The following is a 21,927-nucleotide window of genomic DNA, read 5'->3' as shown; positions in this document are numbered from 1 at the left end:
TATATTGCCGAAAGGGCCACGCCAGTTTCGTGGACGGTATGCACCAAAACAGTTTTATTAACCTTTATTAGAATCGACATTTGCGGGTCCGAAATGGTTCATTATAAACACTTTTGCCCAAATACGAACTCTAAAGACATTAGTTTTATGATAAACTGATGAAAACATTGCCGACCGGCGCCCTCCGAAGCCCCGCCTCATTAGCTAGTCAGAGCAACAGCCAATGGCGAGTCGCCATAGGCAGATCAGAGAATACGACCATAATTCACACATTGTTAGTAATACTTTTGCAAACAATCACATAATAACCTATTTTGACATTATGACGTGAAATGTGAAGGACTTTGGAGACATGAATGTGCCTAAAATGTCATAAACATAACGCAGCACTTAATTGAATGGGTATCGATGCTTCGTTTGTTTGTTTGTTTGTTTTTGAGCATCTTCACAAAACCGTCTTACGGTGTGCAATGGGAGAGATTAAGAGAAAAGTGTCTCTATTGATAAAGCAAACAGCACGATTACAGCGTCCGAAACATAGCAGAGGGCGCGCGTGCCTGTAACCATGGACTGCACGTACGCGCGAAGGAAGTGACGTCAGCCTCTCCTGTATATATATTGCCGAAAGGGCCACGCCAGTTTCGTGGACGGTATGCACCAAAACAGTTTTATTAACCTTTATTAGAATCGACATTTGCGGGTCCGAAATGGTTCATTATAAACACTTTTGCCCAAAAACGAACTCTAAAGACATTAGTTTTACGATAAACTGATGAAAACATCGCCGACCGGCGCCCTCCGAAGCCCCGCCTCATTAGCTAGTCAGAGCAACAGCCAATGGCGAGTCGCCATAGGCAGATCAGAGAATACGACCATAATTCACACATTGTTAGTAATACTTTTGCAAACAATCACATAATAACCTATTTTGACATTATGACGTGAAATGTGGAGGACTTTGGAGACATGAATGTGCCTAAAATGTCATAAACATAACGCAGCACTTAATTGAATGGGTATCGATGCTTCGTTTGTTTGTTTGTTTGTTTGTTTTTGAGCATCTTCACAAAACCGTCTTACGGTGTGCAATGGGAGAGATTAAGAGAAAAGTGTCTCTATTGATAAAGCAAACAGCACGATTACAGCGTCCGAAACATAGCAGAGGGCGCGCGTGCCTGTAACCATGGACTGCACGTACGCGCGAAGGAAGTGACGTCAGCCTCTCCTGTATATATATTGCCGAAAGGGCCACGCCAGTTTCGTGGACGGTATGCACCAAAACAGTTTTATTAACCTTTATTAGAATCGACATTTGCGGGTCCGAAATGGTTCATTATAAACACTTTTGCCCAAAAACGAACTCTAAAGACATTAGTTTTACGATAAACTGATGAAAACATCGCCGACCGGCGCCCTCCGAAGCCCCGCCTCATTAGCTAGTCAGAGCAACAGCCAATGGCGAGTCGCCATAGGCAGATCAGAGAATACGACCATAATTCACACATTGTTAGTAATACTTTTGCAAACAATCACATAATAACCTATTTTGACATTATGACGTGAAATGTGGAGGACTTTGGAGACATGAATGTGCCTAAAATGTCATAAACATAACGCAGCACTTAATTGAATGGGTATCGATGCTTCGTTTGTTTGTTTGTTTGTTTTTGAGCATCTTCACAAAACCGTCTTACGGTGTGCAATGGGAGAGATTAAGAGAAAAGTGTCTCTATTGATAAAGCAAACAGCACGATTACAGCGTCCGAAACATAGCAGAGCGAGCGCGTGCCTGTAACCATGGACTGCACGTACGCGCGAACGCGCGAAGGGTGTGACGTCAGCCTCTCCTGTATATATATTGCCGAAAGGGCCACGCCAGTTTCGTGGACGGTATGCACCAAAACAGTTTTATTAACCTTTATTAGAATCGACATTTGCGGGTCCGAAATGGTTCATTATAAACACTTTTGCCCAAAAACGAACTCTAAAGACATTAGTTTTACGATAAACTGATGAAAACATCGCCGACCGGCGCCCTCCGAAGCCCCGCCTCATTAGCTAGTCAGAGCAACAGCCAATGGCAAGTCGCCATAGGCAGATCACAGAATACGACCATAATTCACACATTGTTAGTAATACTTTTGCAAACAATCACATAATAACCTATTTTGACATTATGACGTGAAATGTGGAGGACTTTGGAGACATGAATGTGCCTAAAATGTCATAAACATAACGCAGCACTTAATTGAATGGGTATCGATGCTTCGTTTGTTTGTTTGTTTGTTTTTGAGCATCTTCACAAAACCGTTTTACGGTGTGCAATGGGAGAGATTAAGAGAAAAGTGTCTCTATTGATAAAGCAAACAGCACGATTACAGCGTCCAAAACATAGCAGAGGGCGCGCGTGCCTGTAACCATGGACTGCACGTACGCGCGAAGGAAGTGACGTCAGCCTCTGCTGTATATATATTGCCGAAAGGGCCACGCCAGTTTCGTGGACGGTATGCACCAAAAGAGTTTTATTAACCTTCATTAGAATCGACATTTGCGGGTCCGAAATGGTTCATTATAAACACTTTTGCCCAAAAACGAACTCTAAAGACATTAGTTTTACGATAAACTGATGAAAACATCGCCGACCGGCGCCCTCCGAAGCCCCGCCTCATTAGCTAGTCAGAGCAACAGCCAATGGCAAGTCGCCATAGGCAGATCACAGAATACGACCATAATTCACACATTGTTAGTAATACTTTTGCAAACAATCACATAATAACCTATTTTGACATTATGACGTGAAATGTGGAGGACTTTGGAGACATGAATGTGCCTAAAATGTCATAAACATAACGCAGCACTTAATTGAATGGGTATCGATGCTTCGTTTGTTTGTTTGTTTGTTTTTGAGCATCTTCACAAAACCGTTTTACGGTGTGCAATGGGAGAGATTAAGAGAAAAGTGTCTCTATTGATAAAGCAAACAGCACGATTACAGCGTCCAAAACATAGCAGAGGGCGCGCGTGCCTGTAACCATGGACTGCACGTACGCGCGAAGGAAGTGACGTCAGCCTCTGCTGTATATGTATTGCCGAAAGGGCCACGCCAGTCTCGTGGACGGTATGCACCAAAACAGTTTTATTAACCTTCATTAGAATCGACATTTGCGGGTCCGAAATGGTTCATTATAAACACTTTTGCCCAAAAACGAACTCTAAAGACATTAGTTTTACGATAAACTGATGAAAACATCGCCGACCGGCGCCCTCCGAAGCCCCGCCTCATTAGCTAGTCAGAGCAACAGCCAATGGCAAGTCGCCATAGGCAGATCACAGAATACGACCATAATTCACACATTGTTAGTAATACTTTTGCAAACAATCACATAATAACCTATTTTGACATTATGACGTGAAATGTGGAGGACTTTGGAGACATGAATGTGCCTAAAATGTCATAAACATAACGCAGCACTTAATTGAATGGGTATCGATGCTTCGTTTGTTTGTTTGTTTGTTTTTGAGCATCTTCACAAAACCGTTTTACGGTGTGCAATGGGAGAGATTAAGAGAAAAGTGTCTCTATTGATAAAGCAAACAGCACGATTACAGCGTCCGAAACATAGCAGAGGGCGCGCGTGCCTGTAACCATGGACTGCACGTACGCGCGAAGGAAGTGACGTCAGCCTCTGCTGTATATATATTGCCGAAAGGGCCACGCCAGTTTCGTGGACGGTATGCACCAAAACAGTTTTATTAACGTTCATTAGAATCGACATTTGCGGGTCCGAAATGGTTCATTATAAACACTTTTGCCCAAATACGAACTCTAAAGACATTAGTTTTACGATAAACTGATGAAAACATCGCCGACCGGCGCCCTCCGAAGCCCCGCCTCATTAGCTAGTCAGAGCAACAGCCAATGGCGAGTCGCCATAGGCAGATCACAGAATACGACCATAATTCACACATTGTTAGTAATACTTTTGCAAACAATCACATAATAACCTATTTTGACATTATGACGTGAAATGTGGAGGACTTTGGAGACATGAATGTGCCTAAAATGTCATAAACATAACGCAGCACTTAATTGAATGGGTATCGATGCTTCGTTTGTTTGTTTGTTTGTTTTTGAGCATCTTCACAAAACCGTCTTACGGTGTGCAATGGGAGAGATTAAGAGAAAAGTGTCTCTATTGATAAAGCAAACAGCACGATTACAGCGTCCGAAACATAGCAGAGCGAGCGCGTGCCTGTAACCATGGACTGCACGTACGCGCGAAGGAAGTGACGTCAGCCTCTCCTGTATATATATTGCCGAAAGGGCCACGCCAGTTTCGTGGACGGTATGCACCAAAACAGTTTTATTAACCTTTATTAGAATCGACATTTGCGGGTCCGAAATGGTTCATTATAAACACTTTTGCCCAAATACGAACTCTAAAGACATTAGTTTTATGATAAACTGATGAAAACATCGCCGACCGGCGCCCTCCGAAGCCCCGCCTCATTAGCTAGTCAGAGCAACAGCCAATGGCGAGTCGCCATAGGCAGATCAGAGAATACGACCATAATTCACACATTGTTAGTAATACTTTTGCAAACAATCACATAATAACCTATTTTGACATTATGACGTGAAATGTGGAGGACTTTGGAGACATGAATGTGCCTAAAATGTCATAAACATAACGCAGCACTTAATTGAATGGGTATCGATGCTTCGTTTGTTTGTTTTTTGAGCATTTTCACAAAACCGTCTTACGGTGTGCAATGGGAGAGATTAAGAGAAAAGTGTCTCTATTGATAAAGCAAACAGCACGATTACAGCGTCCGAAACATAGCAGAGCGAGCGCGTGCCTGTAGAAAGTCCAGCACGAGCGCACGAAGTGAGTGACGTCATCCGCTGCTGTATTTATACTGCCGGACGGCCACGCCAGTTTCGGGGTCGTCTTAGCATGTGTGAGAAATGTTTTAGGGACCTCTAATCAAATCTTTCAAATTGCATTTTACCACTCTAGCTGCATTTAATTATAAGAATAACACTAATTTCATTTGTCTTATACACTAAGCCTAACTTGATACTAATGCTTCTACTCAATCAAAAGACAGGACTGTGCATTACTTTAACACAATGTACATTTAAAACACAGCTTTAGAATTTTAATGACTTGTTCAATAAAAAAACATCAGCAACACTGAATATAATTAGTAGAGCTTTAGTTGTGTTCAAAGTAGTCAAGAGTTTCATTTAGTGAAATGTAAATATGTATCTTGTTAGAATATTTGATTGTGTATGTATATGACATGAATCTGTGTGGCTACTGTCTGTTTTTTCCTGTTCTTGTTCACTTCTTCAGTGGACTCTGATCATGGACAGCAGGTGTCATCACTAAAGATCAATCATCACTTGTAAAGTAAACTCAGTTGATTCATTAACTTCATGAATAAATTCACATTTCACACCAGAAAGACTCTGCTTCAGTCTTAGTATGTACACCCGTAGGTTTGCATATTTACACCAGCGGGTGTAAATTTGACACCAGGGACATTGCTGCGCACAGGCACTGGTTTGTTCATTATTACTTTTTCTAACAAACTCACGGACAAAGAAAATAACACTTAACCATGAGCTCATTGTTTGGTTAAACTCTGAAACTGCAGTACGTCATATACCGTCTGATAAACCCAAGAAAGATGTCTGGTAAAGAAGATAACAATGGTGTTTAACTACCTGCTAATATTTTTTCTTTTAAAAGTTCTAAGAAGCGCTCGCCACAATTAAATTCTTATATGGTGGTCCGGAAATATAACTAGTGAGCGCAACCCGGTTGAAATATGATGCTAACAACCCAGAAGAGGGACGGGCTAACAAAAGGGTGATATCATGTGAAACCTGATTGGCGGACACTTGCTTCTAAATTCTCTAAGAAACAGCATGAAAGTTCTGTATAAAGTATGGAGTCAAATATGTATTTGTTGGACATCTTCAGATAAACTCTTGTGTGTCTCATCTTTGCTTGCTCGAGCAAATAAAGATTGAGCTTCTATGAAGCTGGCTTCTTGGTCTTCGTGATTTCTTTCTGCATTGAACAACTGATCTTTACATTTACAATAAGTCAATTAGCAGACGCTGTTATCCAAAGCGACTTACAAGTTGGGTAAACACTGGGACGACAAAAAGCATAAGAGCAATAAAAACATCTCTCAAAGCCTACTACAGTGTACAGAGCCAAGTTTAGTTTATCTAAGCTTTCACAACATTAGTCAGAGCAACAGCCAATGACGAGTCGCCATAGGCAGATCAAGCAATACGATCATAATCACACATTGTTCGTAGTACTTTTGCAGACAATCACACAATGACCTATTCTGACATTATAACGTGAAATGTGGAGGAGTTTGGAGACATGAATGAACCTGAAGTTTCGTAAACATAAGGCAGCACTGAATTGAATGGGTCGACGCTTCGTTTGATTGTTTTTGAGCATTTTTACTAAACCGTCTTATGGTGTTACATGGGAAAGATTAAGAGAAAAATGTCTCAATCGAAAAAGCAAAGAGCACGATGACAGTGACCGAGACAGAGCAGAGCGCGCCTGTATCCAAGGCAACACGAGGGACGGAAGCAAGTGACATCATCCGCACGTAATCCAACCAATGACTTGATTTTCTTTTGGAAATCGAAAACTGTGCTTCTGGTTCAGATCTAATAAAAACAATAGACATACATGTAAGAATATTGATAACAATTCAATTGTGTTGAGATGATACAACCATGCTTACCCAGATTCACCAGCCAGCTGGCCCAGCAGTTTGCGAGCAAATATCACATCCTTCAGTGTCTTCATGTGGTAATGCTTGTCTGCTGTGGCGGTGGAATGTGTGTGGTAATCTGCCACGAAATCCCTTTCTGAGTCACCCTGAGATTTGGCGGCAGTCTCAAACACCTTCCTCGCCATCTGACTGGTGACCGGCTTCACTCCATATCTAAATAGAAATATGTAAACAACATGTTATTACAAGACCTGGGACTAAGAGAAGTTCATTTCAGAGAATTGACGTGAAGCCGTTTGATGTCATTGGAGGCGTTGAAGATCGGCCTCCCTGTGCTGGAAATGAAGGAGCGGTCTAGTCCTTCTGCCTCATCCCATGTTCTCTTCTGTGTTTGGCCGTTGAGAAGTTCTGGCCTGATCCCTTCATAGTAAGCACCAAACAACTATTGGCAGAAGACAAACACGAATAAAGATCAAGTTCTGTTTTTTTTCTGGTAGATAAAGACAACGTACATGAATCTGATGAACTTGTGCTCTCGTGGCCGGTCGCTGCACAGATAGAGCAAGAGAAAGACAAGCTGCGTGGGTAAAGCAAAACCTCACGCTCGCGGGCTGTACCGCTGTTCCAATTGTCCTACCCTGTCAGATTTTCCAGAGCGCAGGGCAAAACTTTCATTTTAATTTAATCTAAACCACATCAACAAAATAAACAGGTAGGATGATTTCACAATGCAAAATACGCTGTCAGATAGTCCTACCATCTAAAAATAAACACATCATATGCATTTATATCATAAATACCCTGTCAGATTATCCTACCAGCATAAAGGAAACATGTAGGATTAATTTACAGCGCAACACCCAATCAAAGTGTACTATAGGTGTATTGTATAGGTTAGTGTATTTTCATTGTTAAATCATTCTTTTATCTATCATATTCCCGTAGCAGTATAAAATAAACAGGCAGAATTATTTTATAGAGCAAAAAGAATGACGTAACATTGATGTGCGCATGGCGGGTTGGATAATCTGATGGGTAGGATGAAATTTCAGAACTGCAACATTTTTCTACTGTATAAAAGCGTTATGGTTTATCTACATGCTTTACCTGACGAAAGAAGTCACTGCAACACTGGTTTGTGCGTGTGTGTGTGCACACACTTGGCTGTTCCAGAAGGAATTCCCTCCCGATCCGTATCCGCAGATTGATCGTCTCCGAAGGTTGCATGAAGTCAAACACACCCGATATTATCAGATATTGTGATGATTTTAAAGTCGATTATCCATAAAAAAATGTCAACACATCGCCCAGCCCTAGCCGTTACACAATGCAGACACTACAAAGATACTCGACCACTCCCGGCCGCTGGAGATGTTAAAGGATAACCACTGCCATTGTGTCCTCAAACGCTCTCTTCGGGAAGACCTTCAACAATGACGGCAAGGAAGTCTCTCTTGGCCTTCTCCAGCACAGTCCAGCAGTTGCTTGGTGTAAGCTGCCCTGGCTTCGTCAGCAAATCGTCCCTTTTTAGAAAGATAAAAGTGTATTAAATAACTTGCTCGCGCATATCTGTTATATGATCTGATCAAATTGGTTCAAAAGATTACATTTACATTTAGTCATTTAGTAGACGCTTTTATCCAAAGAAACTTACAGAGAGTTCAGGAGCAATACGCAATGATGTCATACAGGAGCAATAATACAACAGGTGCTAATACAAAGTTAAGAGTTTCAATAAAAGCTAGACCAAAACATGTTGAGAGAAAGAGAGAGAGAGGGTTAGTTGTTTTCCTATTTGTCTGTCAAGTATTCAAAGAAGAGATGAGGTTTAAGTCGTTTTTTGCATGTTGTGAGAGATGTGGTTGACCGGAGGGATCTTGATGGGGTGTAGGAGTGTAGGAAGCTGTAAAAGTATGCCATCAGCTGGAGGTGATGCTCTTTCATCCCTGAGGGACCCCAGTGATCATGTGGTAAGCAGTGGACGGCGAGCCCCTCCATGAAACCCTGAAGGATCTGCCGGAGAGGTAGGATTTGAACCAGCGGAGAGGAGTGTCTGAGATTCCTAGAGATGACAGGGTTGCTAGCAGTATCTGGTGATTGACAGTGTCAAACGCTGCAGATAGGTCTAGCAGAAATAGGACTGAGGATTTCCATTGATTGGTTGAAAGCTGCCCTTAACAGTGTTTTTGCAATAAGTGGGAGGAGAGCAACAGAGGTGTAGAAGGGGAGGTGTGAATGGGACGTGCGTGAGAGTGAGCGCATTGTGCCTTGCGTCTTGGGTGAGAAGACTGTCTGCGGTGGATCCGGTGAACGGATGTTTCTCCAACACACATTGGCTCAGTAAGTCAGGACTGGATTACATAGAGAGGTGAGCTCAACTCAGCAGCTCCGTTGGCTACAGCACGGACAGAAGACAGACGAAGGTATCAAGCTCTAACTCTGTATTTCGTACTCACAGGACTGGACTTCATAGAGAGGTGAGCTCAATCACCCAAACAATCTGCGGGGTTCCCACACTCGTGTGTGTACACAGCAAAAGACTCCAGTCCACCCGTGAAAATATCAGCACAACACTGCAATCACTCCAAACCTCAATGAATAAGGCAGTATTCGGGCTCAAATGGACACCTTAGTAAATGGAGATGTAATCATTCCTCCTCCTCCTTCAGTCCTTATACTTCTTACTGCCTCTCCCGCTGTTTCTTTCCCCTCTCTCGCACCCCACTGTTTCTCTCCTCCCTCTCAATCTCCCTCTTCTCCAATGTCAGCGTCTTTAATGCTTCTCCGCCCCAATCCTCGTTCAGGGTTTTCTCCTTCACACGTGCCGGTGATTTCGCTCAATCAATTCTAGCTGCGCTTCCGCCTCGTTCGTGCGTCCGGACATTACATGGTGTTACACCGGAAATGTCCCTCCATAGCAACAACTCCAAAGAAAAAGGTTCCGGCCCTGGTGACCCTGTGACATTAGTCTACAATTAAATGAAAGCAAAGGTATGTTAAAGGGGTTATTTCATGAAAAACAGACTTTTTCCATGTTAAAATGCTAAAATCCGGTCTCTTGTGCCTCTGCAGACTCAGAAAACATGTAATGATGTAAAAAGTCGTTCTTATTACTATATTTCCGCCACTTGATCTGAATGTGTCCACCCATTGCGCCGCCGCCATTTTTGTTTTCGCGTGTGTGAATCTTTGCCAAGTGGCCAGAACTGAAGACTATGCCAGACTGCAGAATCTCCAGAGAATTGGCCTTGGCCTTCTCCACCAGCTCAGCGATGGCCTCAGATGTGTGAATGAAGCTGCAGCTTGATATAATGATCATGTGAATGGAGACATTAGCGAGTCAGAATCAGTCCAGGGCCAGGGCTGATCAAATTATGACTGATTTACGGCTCTTAAATAAATGAATTAAAAAACACTGTTAACCATTTCTGTAGACATTACAGTATTACTGGCAGTAGTTTGTTCAAAGATAACTGAACATTAAACATCGACAAATATTTATCTTGACAGAAAAAAAAAGTTTGTTACTTTCACCCCTTTGAAACCCTTTTAAACTCTTGAGCTTTTATTTATTTTTGCTAGAAAACAAGACAAAAATGCTATACAAATCTTGTCAACTTACCTTTGAGAAGCCATTCTTGATTGAAGAAGAAGGTTTTCCAAAAACTGCATCAAAAGAATCTGCGTCGGATGTTCTAGCAGAAAGTGGGTGACTGGTCCTGTGGGGTCTCCTCGTTTATATCTACCTGAGAGGGAGGGTCTGAAATTGGGAGGGGCTTCATCAATCATGTCAGTTTCAAACAAGATTTTAAATAAAGTGAAATTAATTTATAGTACATATACTTGTATTTTTGTTAAAGTGACTTTTTTGTTCAAGTTTACCAAAGCAAGTGAGTGCACATGAGCCTCAGTTTCACCAGACTTTAGACCTTATGAACAAAGGGTCACCAAGTGTTGTATCAAGTTTGGTCATGATACAGCACATTATTTTTGGAGGGGTCTGTGAGTTTTTTTAGCCGCCCTACCACCAAAATCCACTAGGGGGCCCATAGGCTTCCATTGGTTTTAACACTTGGTCTGAAATTTGACCACAACAGACATTGAGATGCTTTTTGTTTATTATTTTTTTAATTTTCCAATTAACAGACACATTGAAAAATACAAAAGCACAGAAACAATATAAAACGATACATTTGTATGAAACTATACTTTTGATGCACACTAATTTATGAATCAATTATCATTTGTGTATCAACTTCTCTTCAGAAATAGATTATTATTCGAGAGACTGATCAGATGTGTATTCAAGAGTCTCAGAGCTTTCCAATAATATATAGTTTGTCGTGATTCGATTAGAAATTAACGCACAATATTGACGCAAACTTCGCGTTATGTTTCCCATATACGGGACAATGACGGTTAACAACAAACAAGTACAATAACCTAACACAAGAAAGATTCATAGTTCATGTTGTGCTCTTTGTGTTTTTTTATTTTCGACATTCACTAAAACAAATGATTCTTACCTTAAAGTTGTGTTGTGGGTTGTTTGTAATTCAGGCACGGGCAACGCCATGTTTGTTTACGCGGCAGCATTCTGGGAATTGTAGTACCTCCGTGCTAGTAAAGACGTTAGGTCAGCAAGTCGCTTTTTATTCAACGTATATATAATGAACTACTAAATATATTTATATATCGCGAATGTGCATTGGACTACGTGCACAAACAATGATTTACTGCGTTCCCCTCACATATCCCTACACTCCAGTTCCCAGAATGCTTTGCAGCGTAAACAAACACGGCGGCGCCCTTGAATGAAGGAATTTGAACGAATGAACAGTTCAAACAGTAAAACACGAGAGAAACTTTCGATATTTTATTTATTGGGGAATGCAGCTGATGCCCCTTTCTGACAAGAACCCAGACTAGTGATGTTGAAATTAAGCTTTTCCCTCAAGTGTATCATAAAATGGTTCATTACTCGAAGCTTTTCAAAACTGTTCACAACAGCGCCATCTCGTGGTCAAATGTGGAAACGCGGTCTGTGTGTCAATTTTGGTTAAAATTTATTTACATTTTAATGAATGTGTTTCGATCGGCAGATCCATTTATTCATAGAAACCTTTTTCTTAGTCCTGTATGTTCATGTGTGAGGCTCATGTAGACATACATGACAATTTATTTCTGTATTAATACAATATCGCTCGAGCAGGAGTGCGTGTAGTGTTTTTATATCATCATGGCTGTGATTAGGCCAGAGGCACGAGGCAATCACAGTCACGCAGATATAAGAACACAACATACACGAGCGATATTGCATGAATACATCAGTTCGACCGCACAAGTGTGTAGATAAACTAGAAACAACGTCGGTGTGTCTTTAAACCCCTCCGGTTTTAAAGGAAATGGGGAACTACTTTCTTCCGCCACGAATCCAAACCCAGCATACCTCCGCTACCGTGGCCAAACAATCACTTCCTTTATATTTGCGCTGTGCTGAGAGAGACTTTTAAAAGTCAACTCACCAGGAATGTGTTAATCCCATTTCTATTCTCTTGATCGAGACCCTCGCGTCCCACTCTGTAACATTTTTAAACAATGAGTGCAGAGCGCTGTCAATCAATTGCTATAGACACCGCCAACACGTCCTCCAATTATCATGGTGTTTTTCCGCCACCTAGTGGCCATTTTCCAGTATTGAAGTTTGCGCAGTGTTGTGATTTACAGGTGAAACTCGAATAATTCGAACATCGAGCAAAAGTTCATTTATTTCACTAATGCAACTTAAAAGGTGAAACTAATATATGAGATAGACTCATTACATGCAAAGCAAGATAGTTCAAGCCGTGATTTGTCATAAATCTGATGATTATGGCTTTCAGCTCATGAAAACCCCAAATCCACAATCTCAGAAAATGAGAATATTACATGCAAACAATAAAACAAGGATTGTACATAGAACAATATCGGACCTCTGAAAAGTATAAGCATGCATATGTACTCAGTTCTTGGTTTGAGCCCCTTTTGCAGCAATTGCTGCCTCAATGCGGCGTGGCATGGAAGCTATCAGCCTGTGGCACTGCTGAGGTGTTATGGAAGACCAGGATGCATCAATAGCGGCCTTCAGCTCTTCTGCATTGTTCGGTCTCATGTCTCTCATCTTTCTCTTGGCAATGCCCCATAGATTCTAACCATTAGTGAAATAAATGAACTTTTGCACGATATTCGATTTATTCGAGTTTCACCTGTAGATCTCATTTATCATACAGCAGTAGCCTATTTTCAGTTCACAACGCCAACAATCTTTGCTTGGAGAAAGATATGCCTGTAAGTTTTTTTTACTATCTGTAAGCTTTCATATTACTTGCTAACATAATATTGATTCTTGGAAGTTAAACTGTGATCGATACAATGATAATGAAAGAAAGTCCTTTTGCCCAAACGTATTAATGTGCAGGTAGTAATTTCATAGCTTGTTTATTGTATGCTAGTTTTACAAAAAAAAAGAGAGAAAGCTTACATCCTGGAAAGGATAAACTGCTTCCTGTGTTTGTTTGCTAGCAATCTAACTTCTTCAGAGTAGCACAGTTGCGAGGACAGTGTAGTATGAGATATTTTAGTGGCGGACTGATACAAACAGTCAGTGAAGCGGTTCAACGGTCAGTTCCTGTGATGATCCTGGGGGAATATCTCACAGCTATCAGCCAATCAGAATCGAGAACTGATTTATAAAATTGTATAACTGCCACGTGTGAACTGGGGACTTGACATTTTATTCTGTGGGTAATAGAAAAATGTAAAGATTTCTAAGAAGGAACAGGAACATTGTTCAACAGTGCGAGGTTACTTCTGAATTATTTCCTGCTTTTGCTGCCTTTGGAATATTCTTCCATACTTGACAGTTGTAGTCCCAATTCACTACTGAAGCGAAAAAGACAATCGAGACCTGCGTGAGTCAAGTGTTCGTGAATCTCTTGAATCAGAATATGAAGCAGTTACGTGGGTATGTGTAAAAACAAAGCTGATGTGCTCAGTGAGTGCGCACCTAACCTTGAGTGAAGGAAGCGCGTACGTTCCGGACGATTGAGTCACCGATGACCACAGCGTTGCATTACGTCTCACAGAGGGCGGCAAAGCGGTTCCTAGCCGGGTTCTCGAAGACCGGTGGCGGTGGTGGGGGAGAGGTCATCGCTCCGGTCCTGGTTTGCGCCTTTCGCTGTGTGTGTGCCGGTGCAGGAGTGAAGTTCATTGGGGCTCGTCGTGTTCTTGAAGCCTGGGCTCTGTGCAGAGAAACACGTGGAGTAGAAGTGGTAGGAGTATTACAATCACGATAAAAACTTACCGCCGTTTTGTGAGCGTAAGCCCTGGATGTTTCCAGCGCTGTTTGAAGTGCGAACGTTTCCTCATCTGCACTCAGAGGCGCACACACACGTCTGAAACATAAACCATTGGTGATGTAATGATGAGAACAGTGAGTTAAGCAGTAAGGGCAATATTCAGTAAATAAAGCCTGATAATGCTAACAGCCTGAGGGCTAATATAGGGATGGATTGTTCGACACCACGTGTCGACACATGTATCGAATTTTCGACAAACTAGTGCTTCATAACAGTGTTCCGGAGCATTGCTTGAAATGAGTCTGTCACGTGACCTGAGGAAACAAAGCGTTGTTACCTCACCGACACATCATGAAGGGATCAAACTCAAAGCATGTCGATTGTACTGTCCCATAGGAATATGTTATAATTATTTATTTAATTGATATTATTTTACGTAATGTATTGCTAATTAAAGTACTACTATGTCAAAAAGTAAATTGCAGGATTAACACCGTTCCCAAAAAGTATAAAAGTGTTTCATCAACCAAACCACAAACTGGTTTCCTGGGTTCTCTGCAGCTTACACGTGTGGTAAAAGTGTGTTTGATCTATAAATGGAGAATGCACGCAAGAGACCCCGTTCTAAAGTGTGGGAACACTTCAGTCTCCAAACTCCTAATAAAGTGTCACGTCTGATATGCTAGCAAACTTTGTCTTATTCCTATAATACATCCTCAATGCTTCGTCACAAACATCCAAACGCTCTGGGCAACGATACTCAAACAACAGAGCACCAGTCTGCACCATCTGGGGAGAGGGTAAAATACATATTAATAATAAAGACATCTCCTTTGGGACAAAAAAAAAGTTATATTTCCTTCAACAAATGAGTAATAAATGAATTAAAATGCAATAAAGTCACCCGTTTTGAGTTTCGATTTTCATATTCTATTTCATTTTTTTGTGTTATAAAAGATTACACTATCTAAGAACACTGAGTATTTTAGTATCCATTAGTTTGGTGGGTTAATCTAATGTGTTTAAGGTTCCCTTTCGAGAGCGGTCACTTCGACATTGCGGAGAACCGCATATGAAACTCCTCCCCTTTTTCACTTTTCCTGAAGTCTGATTGGATTACGCCAGTAAAAAAACTGGCCAATTGTCACAAGAATGCAACAGTTTGCAAATACTGAAGAATCCAGACAGTATACATTCAATTCAATTCAAGTTTATTTATATAAATGCAACCCAGAAAGTCCCTCTCACCGAAAACCGTGCAGGTTCAACCCGGTCCCACTCCACGATCGACACCAGAAAACAGAGAAACATCCAGGAAAAATAGTAATGGCATGTTGTAACTTTATTCATCTGTTGTCCGACATCCACCACAAAACAAGACCAAACCAGACTCACACAGCCCCAGCAGATGAATCCCCTCACTCCCCACAACACCCACCCAACAACCTCCAATCAGGGCCACCGAATGCAGCAATAACTTCAATCTGCTGACATGTGATGTAAATTTAGCATTAAATACCAAATATTGTAACTTCAGCATTAATGTGACAAGTAGTCCGTCTTTTGCTCTTGGTTGGGGATGTAGTGGTCTGAGCTGGGACGGTCCGATGGTCGTATTTCTATTGGGTGGTGGTGGAATTGCCTTAGATGGAGCTGGGATGGTCAGTCAGTCTGCAGCTGTAGCTGGCGTAATCTCTAGGTGGGGATGAGCATATGTTGATCATCTGGACCTGGCGGAATTTCTTCCTACCTCAGGATGGGCATCCCGAGGCCAAGGCAGAAGGAGAAAAATTAGCGTAGCTGCTGTTCATTAACTATGCATTAAGTGAAAGCTTGGATGAAAAGATGTGTCTTTAATCTAGATTTAAATTGGGAGAGTGTGTCTGACCCTCGAATAGTATCAGGAAGGCTATTCCAGAGTTTAGGTGCTACGTATGAGAAAGCTCGACCCCCTTTATTGGATTTAGTTATCCTAGGTGTCATCAAAAGTCCTGAGTTTTGACATCGTAGAGCGTGTGATGGGTTGTTATTTGATAAAAGCTTGGTTAAGTAAGTAGGGGCTAAACCATATAAAGATTTGTAATTAATTAAAAGAATTTTAAAATCAATACGATACTTAATGGGTAGCCAGTGAAGCGATGATAAAACTGATCGTATTTTCTTGACCTAGTAAGAACTCTGGTAGCAGCATTCTGGACTAACTGTAGTTTGTTTATTGATGATACAGGACAAACACTAAGTAGAGCATTACAATAGTCAAGTCTTGAGGTCACAAATGCATGAATAAGCTTTTCTGCGTCAGCAACACATAAAATATTTCGTAATTTGGCAACATTTCTAAGGTGGAAGAAGGCTGTTTTTGTGATATTTGAGATGTGATTTTTAAATGACAGGTTGCCGTCTTATAAACGCCTAGATCTTAAACTGTATTTGTTGGAGAAACAGTGCAGCTTTCAATTTGAAGGCTGTAATCGGAGTTATTCTGTTTACTTGATTTTGGTGCTATAAGTAATATTTCTGTTTTGCTAGAGTTTAAAAGGAGGAAATTACTAGTCATCCAATGTTTTATGTCCTCGATGCACTCTGCCAGTTTGGATAGCTTAAAGGAATCATCTGGTCTTAATGAGATATATAGCCGAGTATCACCTGCATAACAGTTGAAGCTAATTCCATGTCTTCTAATAATGTTGCCAAGGGGCAGCATGTATATGGAGAAAAGCAAGGGTCCTAAAACCGATCCCTGAGGTATTCCATAATTTACTTGCGTGAGATTTGACGATTTCCCATTTAAATGGACGTATTGATATCTGTCTGTTAAGTAAGATCTGAACCATTGCAGTGCCTGTCCCTGAATACAGATATAATTGTGTAAACGATCTAATAGTATTTTATGGTCTACAGTATGGAAAGCAGCACTAAGGTCAAGCAGGACTAAGAGTGAGATGTTACCTTTATCTGATGTAATAAGGAGGTCATTTGTAATTCTAACGAGCACAGTTTCAGTGCTGTGGTCTGAAGCCAGACTGAAACTTTTCGTTCATGTCATTATTTTGTTGGAAGGTACACAGTTGAGTTGACACTACTTTTTCTAGTATTTTAGACAAGTAAGGGAGATTTGAAATCTGTCTATAGCTTCCAAGTTCGTTGGGGTCTATATTTGTTTTTTTGACAAAAGGCTTGATTACAGCCAGTTTAAAGGGTCCTGGGACATGTCCTAGATTGATTGACGAGTTAATAATGTTATAAATGGGCTCATTTGCAACAGGTAGTAACTCTTTTAATAAAGTAGTCGGAATGGGGTCTAATAAGCATGTCGTCGGTTTGGATGTTGCAATAAGTTTAATTAAATCTTCCTGACTTATAGGAGAAAAACACTCTAGCTTTTCTTTGTGGGTGATGGTCAATATTAATTCTTCAGACACACTTGTAGGTTTGGTTTTAGCTATGTTTTCTCGTATTTTTTCGACTTTCTTTGCAAAAAATGTCATGAATTCATTTCTACCAAGGTGCGGCGGAATAACCAGGTCAGGTAGAGTCTGTTTGTTTGTTAGTTTAGCAATTGTACTAAATAAAAACCTTGGATTGTTTTTGTCAGTTTCTATGAGGTTATGGAGGTGCTCTGCTTTTTGTAGCAGTTTGTACTCTCTTTCCATGCAATTTTAAAGACCTCTAATTGGGTTTGTTTCCATTTGCGCTCAAGTTTACGTGTTTCTCTTTTTAGGGCGCGAGTGGTGCTATTGTACCATGCTGCTATGATCTTTTCATTAATCTTTTTTGACTTCATAGGTGCGACCGCTTCTAATGTGTTAGAGAAAATAGTGCCCATGTTGCTGGTCATGTCGTCGAGCGATTCTATATTAGTTGGAAATGTTATTAGAGGAGTCAGATCTGGCAGGTTCTTTATGAAACTATCTTTAGTAGTTGAGGTGATTGTTCTACCCTGTCGATAACGAGATATACAACTGATTTCTGCAGTGAGCAGTGTACATAATAAAAGATGGTGATCGGTAATATCGTTGCTTTGAGCTATAATATCGATATTGGTTAGATCGGCTCTGTGAGATATAATCAAGTCTAGGGTATGATTAAGGCGATGAGTAGGTCTATTGATGTATTGTGTTACACCACAAGAGTCTAGCAGTTCTTTAAACGCCACAGCTAATGGATCGTTAGCAATATCTAAGTGGATATTAAAATCTCCAACAATCAGTACTTTATCGATGTTAACCAATAGGTCCGATAAGAATTCTGCGAACTCTATCAGAAAATTAGTGTAAGGCCCAGGGAGTCTACACACAGTAACCAATGTAAGAGAAAGCACTGGTTTTTTACTTTTATTTGGAACAATTATGTTCAACGCAACCACTTCAAATGATTTAAATCTACGCTTTGTTCTCTGAGTAACGGTAAGAAAGTCTCTAAAGATTGTTGCGACACCACCACCTCGACCAACCGGACGTGGCTTGTGCATATAACCGTAGCTTGGTGGAGTAGACTCATTTAGACCAAAATAATCATTTGGCTTAAGCCAGGTTTCAGTAAGGCATAGTATATCAAAACTGTTGTCTGTGATCATTTCATTAACAATAACTGCCTTTGGATTTAGTGATCTAATGAGCAAAACCAACGGCCAAAGTATGGGCTACTTAATATTAAATATATTGTCTTTTAGTTTAATCACAATAAGGTTTTTTATCTGACTTTTACATAAATGATTATTTGGTTGTATTATTCGGGGGACAGACACAGTCTCTATGCATTTGGAAGCAGTAACATTCTTAACAGTTGGGTGAGAGGAACACAGACCATGGTTTAAGTTTGTACTTACTAGTCAAATGGTGCGTAACGTCTTTGAGATGTTGTCAGACAGAATTTCCGCTCCAATGCTGCTGGGGTGCAGGCCGTCGGGGCGGAAAAGCCTTGGTCGCTCCCAAAACGGATCAAAATTATTTACAAAGAGCAGCTTCTATTCAATACACCATGACATTAACCAATTATTAAGCGTAAATAGTCTACTGAACTTTTCGTTCCCTCGTCTGTAAGTAGGAAGCGGCCCTGATCCTGGCTGTGGGCGATGCGTACAGTATCGACAAGGCTCCTGAAGTCCCTCTTCAGGATCTCCGACTGCAGCATTCTCACATCATTCACCCCCGCGTGCAGTACTATGGCTCCCACTCTTTCGTCGTCCTTCAGAATCGCATTTACCTGCGTAGAGACATCACTCAAGGTAAGGTGCGCACTCAATGTTTTCCTGGTGAAGGAAGCGTGTACGTTCCGGACGACTGAGTCTCCGATGACCACAGCGTTGCATTTCGTCTCGCAGTGGGCGGCAAAGCGGCTACTGGTAGGGATCTCGAAGACCGGTGGCGGCGGTGGGGGAGAGGTCATCGCTCGGGTCCTGGATTTCGCCTTCCGCCGTGTGGTTGCCGGTGCAGGAGTGAATTTCATTTGGGCTCATCGTGTTCTTGAAGCCTGGGCTTTGTGTATAGAAACACGCGGAGTAGAAGTGGTAGGAGTATTACAATCATGTCGAAAACTTACCGCGGTTTTGCGAGCGTCAGCCCGGGATGTTTCCAGTGTCGCTTTACGTTCTCGCAGATGTGTTTGCCTCTCGAGTAGATCGTGGATCTGCTTCTCCAATGCTTCCAGTTCTGACTGAAGTGCGAAGAAAGATTCATCATCTGCACTCAGAGGTAACGTTAAACACATATCTGAATCATTAGCCATTAGTGGTGTCATAATGAGAACAGTGAGTTGAGCAGTAAGGGCAATATTCAGAAACTAAAGGCTGGGAATGCATACAGCCTGTGGGCTAATAGCGAATGATCGTATAAAACAAGTTGATCTGTGCGCTATATGACGATTTGGGTATGGGATACATCTAAGGATACGTTTTACCCTCTGTGAATTATCAACTTGGAACATAAATCTTAAGATATAACAGGAATAAACAATATTTTTAGAAAAGTTTGACGGAGCTCGGTCTCAAACCACACGCTCGCAGCAAACAGGAAGTGATGAGGTTCAGGTGCGGGTGCAATCTTAACAGAAAGGTTGGTGAGTGCTCATAGTAATGTACCCATGGAGTTTGCAAGGAAACCAAGGACACTGAGAGAAATTGATAGGTGGAAGGCAACAGAGTTCAGGCAGTTTTTACTGTATACCGGACCGGTCATGTTAAAAGATCTCCTCAGCACAGAAGTGTACAAAAACTTCATGTTGTTTTTTGTGGGAATTTTCATCCTTTGTAACAACATTTTAATACAACATTAATGTGATTATACCAATGACATACAGGTTCTATTTGTCACCCACTTTGGTCAGCTGTATGGTCCAAAATTCCTGTCCTACAATGCACACTGCCTTGTACACCTTGCAGATGATGCAAAACAGCATGACATCCTGGACATATTCAGCGCTTTCAAATACGAGAATCACCTGTACAAACTGAAAAGACTTCTGAGGAAACCAACGTACCCCCTGAGTCAAATAGTCAGAAGATTCTCTGAAATGCAAAGTTGCTGAACAAAAACTCACAAAACCAGACCATACGCGTTGAGAAAACAGCATGCAACTGGTCCTATCTCTGCAAATGTTCATGAAGCAGCACAATGCAAAGAATTAAGAACAAGCTCTTACACTTTCAAGCTGTATCAGGCAAACAGTCTCGTTTACATCATTGGTAAAGCTGCTAAGCTGAAGAACATCATTTTATTCAGGGATGACATTTATGTTGCCTACAATACCTTCAACCACCAGGAATCCTTTTTTGACTATCCCCTACCATCCTCTACTCCACTGGTTCTCAACCGGTGGGGCGCGCCCCCCCGGGGGGGCGCGGACACTCTCCCGGGGGGGCGCGAGTAGACTACAGGATGGGAGAGAAAAAAAAAACTGAAAAAATATTTTTTTTAACATTTTTTTTATCACTAAACTACTTTCATAAAAAGTTATAGTTGTGTATATACATAACTCCTGAATAAAAATTAAAATGTGTTTGGACTGATTTAAAAAAAAAGAGTTTTGAACAAATTTGATTGGTTTGTGGATAGTGAGCGCAAATGCAGGTGAAAAGCGGTTTTATTAAGCGAGTCATTGAGTCGTTCATTCAAACGATTCGTTCAAACGGCCGATTCATCAAGAATGAGACAGATGTTTGTGCATGGGTCATTGAATCCATGACTCAATCGATTCGTTCAAAACACTGAATCATTCAAAACAAGATTGATTGTTGCTGTGAGATGCGCTATGCTGTGATCTTTGTTTGGATTCATCGGATCTATTTTCGCTGCTAAAATAGACCAAAACAGTCATTATTTTGTCAAAAATGTAAGTGACTTAAAATTAATAACTTGTTTGTTGAACTGTCATATGAAATCAATGTCACATTTTCAATCGTGAGGTGATGGTAAATTAAGTGACGGTCAATTGTCAGCTCTCTTGGTCGTCAGGTCGTGTGATGCATGTTGCTGAACTGCATTCAAAAGTTATAAATATAAAATCACCACATTTAACTGCACTATGTCAATTTAGTTTATTTGTGTGTGCTGCGCTCATAGACTTTAGAAAACGGCGCTCATTTGTTTGATTTCTCCTCGAGAAGCTGCGCAAGCCTCAAAAGTCCGAAACTGTCTTATTCGTTTTTTCATATTCGTCATTTGGTGGCTCTCAATTGTCAAAAACAACCCTCAAAATAATTGCTACGGATGCGAAAAATGCAGAAAATTGAACCATCAGAATTAATTTTTATGACGGGCGGAAGTTTCAGAGATTGCAAACATATAAAACCTGAGGTCCTATTTAGTTATATATA

General features: G+C 41.1%; 1 protein-coding gene across 26 annotated transcripts; it reads right to left on the bottom strand.

The window, feature by feature from the left end:
* Positions 1-5,203: 5,203 nt before the first annotated feature.
* Positions 5,204-21,910, bottom strand: LOC130428256 (uncharacterized). Of its 26 annotated transcripts, none has more exons than XR_008907424.1 (10): positions 20,430-20,850; positions 19,656-19,769; positions 18,943-19,319; positions 13,828-15,914; positions 10,400-10,537; positions 9,892-10,079; positions 8,432-9,746; positions 7,885-8,300; positions 6,787-7,219; positions 5,204-6,709 (listed from the first exon to the last, which is right to left on the bottom strand). XR_008907424.1 is itself a non-coding variant. In XM_056756111.1 (2 exons), the coding sequence occupies exons 1-2, from the start codon at positions 6,960-6,962 to the stop codon at positions 6,529-6,531; spliced, it is 357 nt and encodes a 118-aa protein (XP_056612089.1). In that variant the 5' UTR covers positions 6,963-7,283; the 3' UTR covers positions 5,953-6,528. The 26 variants fall into 26 exon arrangements, 1 of the variants encoding a protein (XP_056612089.1); XR_008907412.1 differs by lacking the exons at positions 18,943-19,319; positions 19,656-19,769; positions 20,430-20,850 and adding an exon at positions 12,303-13,698 and having other exon boundaries at positions 13,828-14,057; positions 14,120-14,210; positions 15,363-18,936; XR_008907422.1 differs by adding an exon at positions 20,861-21,910 and having other exon boundaries at positions 18,943-20,700.
* Between the last annotated feature and the right edge of the window lie 17 nt (positions 21,911-21,927).

This window comes from Triplophysa dalaica, chromosome 9 (genome assembly GCF_015846415.1).
Source record: "Triplophysa dalaica isolate WHDGS20190420 chromosome 9, ASM1584641v1, whole genome shotgun sequence".
Lineage (NCBI taxonomy): Eukaryota > Metazoa > Chordata > Actinopteri > Cypriniformes > Nemacheilidae > Triplophysa > Triplophysa dalaica.
This window is presented reverse-complemented; position numbering and strand designations above follow the sequence as displayed.